Source organism: Juglans regia, chromosome 4 (assembly GCF_001411555.2).
Source record: "Juglans regia cultivar Chandler chromosome 4, Walnut 2.0, whole genome shotgun sequence".
Classification (NCBI taxonomy): Eukaryota; Viridiplantae; Streptophyta; class Magnoliopsida; order Fagales; family Juglandaceae; genus Juglans; species Juglans regia.
The window spans coordinates 31952299-31962023 of record NC_049904.1 but is presented as its reverse complement, the minus strand read 5'-3'; the positions used below and the strand labels follow the sequence as shown (position 1 = coordinate 31962023).

The window sequence follows — 9725 nt, the reverse complement described above, 5'->3', positions numbered from 1 at the left end:
GAGTGATTTCTGGGTGTGAGTTGAACGAATACAACAACAAAACCAAAAAACAAAAAATCTTAACTTGACTCTCGCATTCACAACATGTCGATGAGAGAAATAACAACAGAATGCAAAGTAAAAATACAACAAACAAAAAAGACGAGAAATACATTTTGAAAAGATACGCAAGATCCGTAACAATCCCACAATACTTATATCTCAAAAAGAAATAATTTATATAAGTTTCAATAAAACATGCGCATAATCCTTTTGTAAACATCGTGAAAAAGTGTAAAAAATATTTTCTTTTCCAATGGAATTCACATTTTTATAAAATGTTAGTAGAAGATTTGTCCGTTTAGAATTTATACTTAATATTATTCTTTTCACAGCAAACACATTTTATGTTCAATTTTTTTTAAGAAAATTAATATACACAGTTATCGTATCACGTCAACATGAAAATATTAAAAAATCACAGATAAATTTGTTTCACACTTACAAGCGATAAGGTATTTAATTATGAATATTATTGATCTTTTGTACTTTCCAACCCATCTTCGCCACTTGGCACCTGTGAATTGGTAGTAGATGGTAATTCTCTGATTATGAGTGTCAAGTACTATATACATGTATACAAGATATGACCATGTTCTTACCTTATGACTTCTTTTTTTATTTTATTTTTTATCCTCGAATGTATATTATATTAGTAATATTACTATTTACCGTGAACTTGTCATCTCAACTACATCGATTTATATGATTTAAATGAAGAAAATCATTTAAATTGCATCACTTATCAGGTCACTTCAAATGCAAAATCATTACAAGTTATTAACATAAAAATCACTTAAGATGTATCGCATTACTTAAAATCCAAAATAAACAATGAGATTACTCTTGATGATATTTTACATAAACCATATAATTAAAATCACACTTATCTCCAAAGTTTAAAATGATAGAAATAAGTATATTTAATTATTTGTATTATACTCTTAACACTATTTATGTATGAGTCAAACTCTCATTCAATTAGTAAGTCAAACACGTAAAATATTTAATTAAATAAATTAGAGTATAGATGTAAGGTTTGAACTCAGACCTCTAACTCTGATACAATATGTCTAAAGCCGATGGAAAAGAATATATTTAATTATTTGTATTATGTTATTACTTATGAACAGTAATGTAAAAAAACAGTTACTTTATCCAAAATTTGAGTTTTTTTTAATAATGTTACTTTATCCTCTCAATTTGTCTTATCATTTTGACTATTCATGTATTTAAATTTTTTTATTTATTGATTAAAGAAGTGATTATTAGTGTATTGATATTTTTTTTAATTTTTTAAAAATATTTAAAGATATTAAAAAATATAAAAAAATAAAAATGATAAATTTTACTTAGATAACATGCCCAACGATCACTACAGGATAACAGCCTAGCATTACTCTTTTTTTTTTTTTTCCTTCCTCTTTCTTGTAACAATAGGAAAAATGATTGGACTCCCACCAGGTGCCTTTCTAAGTTTCTAGATAAGAATCATAAGATACGGATGACATTGAATCAAATTGTTGTTAATATTAATGGAAGTTTAGATAATAAGAAGAAATGAAAGTTGAAAGTTAAATAAAATTTTAATAGAATATAAAATTTTAATTTTAATTTTAGTTTAAAATTTAAAAAAAATTGAGTTATTGATTATATTTTATTTAAAATTTTTAAAAAATTATAATAATTAAATAAATTAAGATTAAATAAATTAAGATAATTTATTATCCAAACGAATCCTAAGAAGTGAAAACTCAATTTTTGAGTCGGGCCCAACAATATGAGTGCTTACTCTAGCGTAGTCTCGTTACATATAATTATTTTTACGTATTTTTAAAATATTTTATTAATATAATTGATTAAAATAATTATTTTATATTAAAAAAATAATACAGTTAATCAAATTAATAAATAAAAATAATTGTACATCAAATTTTTTATTCTTTAATATGGTTCTAATGTTGTACGTACTCGTGCAGTCGCATGTGCACTGCAGGCCTCAATGGTCCTTTTTTCTTTGAGTACACCCTATTCGAGTCGGTTCGATAAAGACAAACAAGTTTTTTTTTTTTTAATATATATATTTATTATTTTTTATACTTTTAAAAAGTTGTTTAAAAAAAAAATCACACCATCATCCAAAATATTAAAAAAAATTAAAAATAAAAAACAAATGTACGGACCGAATCCGGACCCAACTGTCGGTAGAGCAGCATTGTTCGCTTTTTTTTCCACTTATGTCTATCACTCCATATTTGCTGTCCGCTTAACTTCCCAAGGCTTCCAAAGCCGCCCACGTGTAATAGCTCCAGTGGCTCCCACGGCGGCATTATAATTTACTCCCTCTTGTTGGCCGATATTTGACGGTCCCCGTCACGAGATCCGTGCCCTGTCGTCTCTCACCCGGTCCAAGACCACTGCTGCTACGTAACGCCGAGACAGCCTAACGGCGCAGCACCGTTATCGCGTCGTTGTCTCTTGCCTACTGTGGCGTGGACTTGGTCAGTTGAGGACCACGTGGCCCAGAGGTCCGCTCCGTGAGGGGCCCACGGGTCGTTGTTTATAAATATGGATCGGACACGTTGCGGCGTCACATCGGGTGTCTGCACATGCCCAATGTCAATAAACTAAGATGCTTCTGTGATCAGGACCAATAAAATCATTAATCAAATGTTTAGTTTCCTTGCGTCTCTGTTTCAAATCCATCCGGAAGAATATTATCCTTCTATCTTTTAGGATTAATTTCTTTTCATAAATAATCTTATTTTATTTTATTATTATAAATTTTATAACTTCTCATATAAAATATGATAAATAATTTAATTTTTTTAATTTTAAAATAAAATTATATTATAATAATATTTATTCAATTTTTTACTTTCATTTCATCTTATCTGTATAAATAAATCAGACCTTAATATTAAATGAGTAATACTACATATAATCGTAAAATGTGTAAATACTATACAGTTATTTTGAAAAATAGTAAGATCTACTATTAAAAAATTAATTTCTTTCATGTAAATCTCATATTTATTCATTTTTTTAAAAATAATTACACGATATTTATATATTCACAATTATAAGTATATTTTTTATATTAAAGATATTTTCATTTTCAAATGCTTTCGAAAATTTTTGAGGCCATCATCACAAGAGTACCCTTGATTATCTTATGTTGGAAGACTTGTTTGGGCGTAAATACAAATTCAGCGTGTAAATTTTATATAAATTTATTATTAAAAAAATATTATTATTATTTATATAAATCATATATCTATTCAAGCTTACGTAATCTATAACCATAAATATCTTGCATAAAATATGAAATGCTCAATTAACAAGTGAGGGCATCGGAGTCCATACGGAAGATGACAAGACTCACTCCGTCAGTTAACTCGCGGGGATTATGTGCCTCCCAATATATTTAAAAAATAAATAAAACGTCGTTTACCCTTGACATAATTTCCATTTATCTTTAAAGAGAGAGCTCTGCAATCAGCGTAGCTATATTATTTACTAGAACACTGGTCTTGTTCTTGATTATCACAGGCAAATCGATTCTCCCTCTGCTGTCTCCAATACAGAATTTATAGGGTTCCAGTCCCCCTCTCAACCGTTACAGTAAGCGTTCCCACGCTTGCTATATGTATGCATGCGTTTTTCGTGCTGTCGGTATATACAATCGTTTTTCAATCTCGTTTTTGGATGAATACAGATTTTCTTCTTGTTTTTGACATTTTTAATGTTTGGAGCTACGCTTTTTAAGTTTTGTTTGGTGGAAGAATTCAGCTTGTTGCAGTTGATCGATTTGTTTCTATACATCATGCTCTCCTCTCTGTTTTGGTTTTTTTTTTTTTCCCTCCATACTTTAATTTTTTTCAGTTTTCGTTTTGACTTTGGCTATATTCAAGTATGGTTTCAAAGCTTAAAGATCTGTCATGAAATCTAGGATAATTATGTTGTGTCATTTATGCGGAAAAGAGAAAGAGTTTTATCGTATGGAATATGTGCATGCATGCGTTTGCGTTTGTTTGTATAGGCGCGTGTATTTTTGTCTGATGATATTGGTGGTGAGTTGGAGTTTGTTTTTCTATTTTTTGGTGTTGTTTTAGCTTGATCTAGTTTTGGTTACGTTTGTTAAGATTCGTGCGTTTAGTAAGATTACCTTTTTTTTTTTCTTTTTTTTTTTACAAAAAAACATGCATGTGGGAAATATTTGATTGAGTACCACAATTTTGAACATAAATCGGCTTTGAACCAGTGAAATCCTTTCATTTGTTAAGATTCATGTGTTTCGTAAGATTCCTTTTTTTTTTTTTTTTTTCTCTCTCTAAAAAACATGCAGAAGTATTTGATCGAGTACTATAATTTTGACAATAATCGGCTTGAAATTTCTTTGGCCGTAAGAATTCAATGGTTTAAATCCGTTGCTGTTTTACATATTCAGCAAAAAAAAAAAAAAAAAAAAAAGGTTTTACGGGTATTATATCCCTGTGTGTGTGTGTTTTTTTTTTGTTTTGTAAGGAACAACTAGCGCTTGTGCAGAATTCTTGAGCGGCATTTCTGAGAGAACTCAGGGGCGTTATGTCTTTAATTTTTTTTTTTTTTCTTTCTTTCTATCTTCTCTTTTTCCAATCTCTGTATTGTGTCAATTGAATGATAAAAACTTAAGCTGGTGGGATATATAAATATAACCATCAATATTTAATCCTGTCATATGGTTGAATGTCCATAACTTCCTTGTCTTTTATTGTCCTTCATCAACTCTATGTGCGTGTGGATGTAAGAAAATCCTATGAGTGTGTACTTGTACGTTTATGTTTCCTCTTTGCATATAATTCTAATGAAATAGGCATTGGTTGACTGTGAGTTTCTCTTGTTTACATTGGGAAGCAGCATATCGGGAGATCATTATTTCAGGAGTGGACTAGGGACCATGCATCAAAAGCAGGATGGCACAAACCATCAAAACACAGTCTGCTTTCAACCTTGGTGGCGTGGTATTGGGCATAGTCCCATTTCGGCAGATTTCTTGGGAGAAACCGCAGCAAGTTTATCTCCATCCAAAAATTCAAATGATAGTTTAGGGTCCAAAACCAGAAAATTACAAGTTGAGGATGGGCTGGATGAGGGAAATGATGTCAACAAAAAAATAGAAATTACTCTCGTATCACAAGCAGGTATATTATTTATGGTAGTGTATGAGACCTCTACGCACAGGACCTTGCTTTTGCAGAACCAACACTGAGGAATAGCCCTTTCAATGCATGATACCTATTGTGTAGGAATGCTATTGTAATGCCAACTTAATGAGATTTTTGAGCATGAAATATGTCAATGTGGTATTCAGTTGATTGGCTTACCATATGTCGAAGCGAGAAGAGATTGCTAGTGAACATCACATAGTAAATCTTGCCATGAGGTTTAGAGAGTCAAAACAATATTAGATTAACTATTCGCATACAATAGCTTGTTGTTAAGGGTTAGTTTAATATTTACATACACGAAGTACATCTGTTGATATATCTCCAATCAAGTTGTGGTTTGGATTGAAGGAACACCAAAAGAAATAATGCTGAAGAAGGCGTGTCATAAATCATGGCTACATACATGTTGATTGAAACCTCAAAATATTTACCCAAGCAGTGTTGTGATATCTGGTTGTGTAAATTGTTTCATTGTAGTCTCAATTCATGTATGCCATGGAAGCCTATTTATTCCTCATCTGATTTCCTTTCCTTTTAGGATTCTAGCTCATTATGATTATGGCTTATGATGTTTTTGTGCTGTTTGCTGCCTTTTAATATTTCTTTAACGGAACCTCCTTATATTTTCACGATTTTTTATAAACTTCACTCCAAACATTAGGGTCCATTTACATGGTGGTGTATTTTGTTTTCCCTCAACTTAAACTCAATTAAGCTTTGATCCCAACTAATAGGGATCTATAATTTATCCTTAATCAGTGCCACCCACAAATAAGTTCATGCATTATCCACTCTTTCCTAGTGTGATGTACATCAATCTTTATGCCTTATATCCTCAACACTCGGTTTATGGGTATGCTGTTTCTTGATTTCCTAACATATTGAACCGTAAATCATAACTTACCTATATGATAAACTTTTTCTTTGAACATTCTGAACCATAACATTTTTCCCTACCTGATAAAATAGACGATCTTCTTTAATTGTGATCATGAAGATTTTCCTTTAATGTGCAGATGGAAAATGTGATCAAGAACAGCAGAATGCTGCATCCAGTAAGCCTGAAGCAATGGGTCAATACCTCACTCCACCTACAGAGCTAGAACTTCTCAGCCACTCAATTGTAAATTCCCTCCCTCCCTCGTCCCCTTCCTCTCCTTCCCCCCCTCGTGAGCATCTGTGCATATGCTTACCCGATTGCTTATTTGATTTTGTACCTCTGTAGTTTCTTGACCAGAGATTATGGTCTTCCATACTCTGATATTAAAAACCTTTTGGCGTGATTTAACATTTTGATTTCCAAAATAAAGTTTGCTCTTCCCTTTAACGGCAGGCATGTGCATCGTATCAAGTTTCTAATCCATATTATGGGGGAGTTATGCCTGCTTATGGATCTCAAGCTTTGGTATGCAAACTGTCATGCCTCCTGCATCCTTGAATTGATAGCTTGCTTGGTTTGATATTTTATATTTTCTCTCTTTTATTTACACGGCTTAGTCAGATATTCTTGCAGTTCAGTTGTTTCCCAGAGGACTGGTATTTGTGTTACATTTTTCTCTGTTACATCTATTTGATATATGCATCCACACTTTGAATATTTGAGACATCATTATGTGAGATCCAACAGATATAAGCTAAATGCACCAGATGACTTTTTCGAAGGAGTCAAGTACTATTTTTTTCCTGGCAATGCAACGAGTGCATTCAGATCAGGAAGTAGTCTTCAGGGCCTCAGGCCATACTTTTTACAAACATCATAGGTTATTTTATTTATATTCATAACAAAAGATCCGTTTGGTTGCTCATGATTTTCAGCAGCTCTTCACTATAGGTTTGTCAGGATCTATTGGGCATTGGCTGTCTAAATGCATTACCTGATGTAGGACTAATTTATTTAACGCTCTTAAGGTGTTGTAGCTGTTGGATACCCAGTAAACAGATTATGTTCTTAAATTGGATGTATTTGGCCTGAGATCTGTTAACAAGTATTGGATATTGACTTAGGTACATTCTCATTGTCTTGGAGGGCAGCCCACTAGAATGGCCTTGCCCCTTGAAATGGCAGAGGAACCTGTTTATGTGAATGCCAAGCAATATCATGGAATTTTGAGGCGAAGACAGTCCCGTGCTAAGGCCGAGCTGGAAAAGAAACTAATAAAGTTTAGGAAGGTACTTTTTCTGTATGTGCTCATGCATGCTTAGGATTATCACATAGACATTGTATACATCGTTTTGGTTGCTTATTAATATATTTTTCTTACAGTTGCTCTACATAATTGTGTGCAATCTATGCATGGTTTCATATCTGACTCGGTGGTGTTACCATCTCAACTAATTTATGCTTGGAAGATGTAAGTAGCAGTTGGTAATGCTTAGCAAAAAATCATGGGGCCATCTTTGTTTCATGGAAAAGTCTGCAGAACCAAGATCTGTAGTTGTTTTTATGGACTTGTCAATTTCTTTGTTACTTAGAAATATTTCATGGGAATATTGTTCCATGTTTTGGATTCACATGTAGAACTAATGTGTGAGAAATTAAAAAATGGTGAAAGATGGTATAATGGTTGAATGTATGTGAAGTTAGAAAGCTAAGGATAATGTATGACAAGATTCTAAAAGGTTGTAAGATGGTTTACTGCTGTGGAATGATGACATTCAGCGTCCTATGAGGATGGGTTTAACTCCCAAAGAATATGGGTTATTGCAATGAGTAAATATACGACAGCCTTTAATTTGGAAAGATATGTTTCCAAGTGATTGGTAGATTGCTAATAAAAAGTTGTAATCTTCATGAAATGAGGTGGTCTTGCTAAGCTCTAAGCTCGGAATAAAGATATCGAATAGGTGCGGCCATATGAGCAGTTTAGGATTTTGCTGACTTTTTGGCTCTGAGAGTTCATTATATTTTCAAGAATGTGAGTGGTACTTCCGCTTATTAGGTGTATGCTTCATGCTTTACAGCCGTATCTTCATGAGTCTCGGCACTTGCATGCAATGAGAAGGGCAAGAGGTTCTGGTGGCCGTTTTCTGAACACAAAGAAGCCTAGTGGTAGTGATGCTAACACTGCACCTGAGAAAGGCGCCATCGGAGCTGTTTCCTCGTATACTTTCAATCCATTGCACTCTGAACAATCAAACCTCTCCGGAAATATGCATTCATCCTATGATCATATGAAAGTAACAGGGATTCATGTGCCGGAAACGCACCAACAACCAACATACTCCAATGCCAATGGCAACAGCTGCTATCCACACCATCAGGGATTCCAGTTTTCTGCATATCATTCGCTCTCTGGTGATAGGACAGAAGTAGTCGATTGCTCAGAGAAGCAGCACGAACGACTTATGGTCAATGGGGCTCATAGAGCCCTGATCATCAAATGAACTTTTTACACAACTTCACGTTATTCTTCCTCATCGGGTGTGTGTTCTTTTACGAAAAAAGCATCAATCGACAAGGCAAGGCTGGTCTCAGGCAAATCATTCTTGTGTTCCTCCCATGTACAAAGAAAGTGACTGTTGTAGGGGTTTTGTTTGAAGAGTGAGCAGGTTACATTTTTTTTTTCCTTTGTGTTTCGTGTTTAGCTTTGACGATTTGCAACTTGGCAGTACCTTTCTTTTTTTTTTTTTTTAAAGAAATAAATATAAAGGGGTATTTGGTTTTAATACATTATTAATAATTTATTAGATTAGATATAAGTGGGGGGAGGCAGGAACTATGTCGGTGCAGGATAGCCTTCCCAGAATTACGGTATTGGAATGATGATTATAAAAACTGGGGAGTGGATGGGGGGTGTTATTCGAACTGGACCCGTTGCATGGGAGGGGCTGTCCTTGGTTTTTGTCTCTTTAGAGTTTAGAATATGTTTTAGGTAACACATTGGTACCTACAATTTTTTTGAGTTGGTGAATCACATGATTTTTAAATTTATTTTTAAAGAGGGCCTATTTGTGGACCCGGGGGGTTGGGCGGCAAGTTTTGCATTATCCTCAAAACTGCTTCTGTTGAAAATATTCGCTTTTCTAGGCGTGGTCGAAAGTGTGTTTTTTCCCATGTTACATTATACGAAAGAGTATCGAGAAAAGAATACGTAAAGTCAGGTCAATATTTTTTACTAATGTTATGATTTTTTTTTTTTAAATGTTTAGGGGTATTATAAAAAAAAAAAAGTTAAAAAAAAAATTGCCCCTGTACTGCTCTATTGGGGGAAAAAAATGTACAGCGGTTAATGGGCCATATACGTTTGCACAATTACGTTTTCTATGAGAGATTTAAGAGTGGCTTGGATTTAAAAATAAGTTGAGATGAGTTGAAATAGTTTGTGATAGTAAAATAAAAATTAAATTATTTATTATATTTTATGTAGAAATTTGAGAAAGTTGTTTTGAAATTTAAAAAAGTTGAATTGTTTATTATATTTTGTGTGAAAATTTAAAAAAATTATAATGATGAGATGAGTTAAGATGGGTTACGAA

General features: G+C 33.0%; 1 protein-coding gene across 5 annotated transcripts; it reads left to right on the top strand.

Annotated features, from left to right (window-relative positions):
* The first annotated feature begins 3515 nt into the window (after positions 1 to 3515).
* On the top strand, positions 3516 to 8812 carry LOC109022207 (nuclear transcription factor Y subunit A-1-like). 5 transcript variants are annotated; one of them, XM_019005035.2, is made up of 6 exons: positions 3516 to 3663; positions 4939 to 5222; positions 6266 to 6372; positions 6583 to 6654; positions 7254 to 7418; positions 8211 to 8812. In XM_019005035.2, the coding sequence occupies exons 2-6, from the start codon at positions 4979 to 4981 to the stop codon at positions 8631 to 8633; spliced, it is 1011 nt and encodes a 336-aa protein (XP_018860580.1). In that variant the 5' UTR covers positions 3516 to 3663; positions 4939 to 4978; the 3' UTR covers positions 8634 to 8812. The 5 variants fall into 5 exon arrangements, with proteins under 5 accessions (XP_018860580.1, XP_018860581.1, XP_035545212.1 ...); XM_019005036.2 differs by having other exon boundaries at positions 4936 to 5222; XM_035689319.1 differs by having other exon boundaries at positions 3516 to 3714.
* The last annotated feature ends 913 nt before the right edge of the window (positions 8813 to 9725 follow it).

Coding starts and splice junctions, on each gene's coding strand:
- LOC109022207 (XM_035689319.1), top strand. CDS start 3,695: ATGCGTTTTTCGTGCTGTCG. Junction 6,373..6,582: donor AACTTCTCAGCCACTCAATT/GTAAATTCCCTC, acceptor CTTTAACGGCAG/GCATGTGCATCGTATCAAGT. Junction 6,655..7,253: donor CTTATGGATCTCAAGCTTTG/GTATGCAAACTG, acceptor ATATTGACTTAG/GTACATTCTCATTGTCTTGG.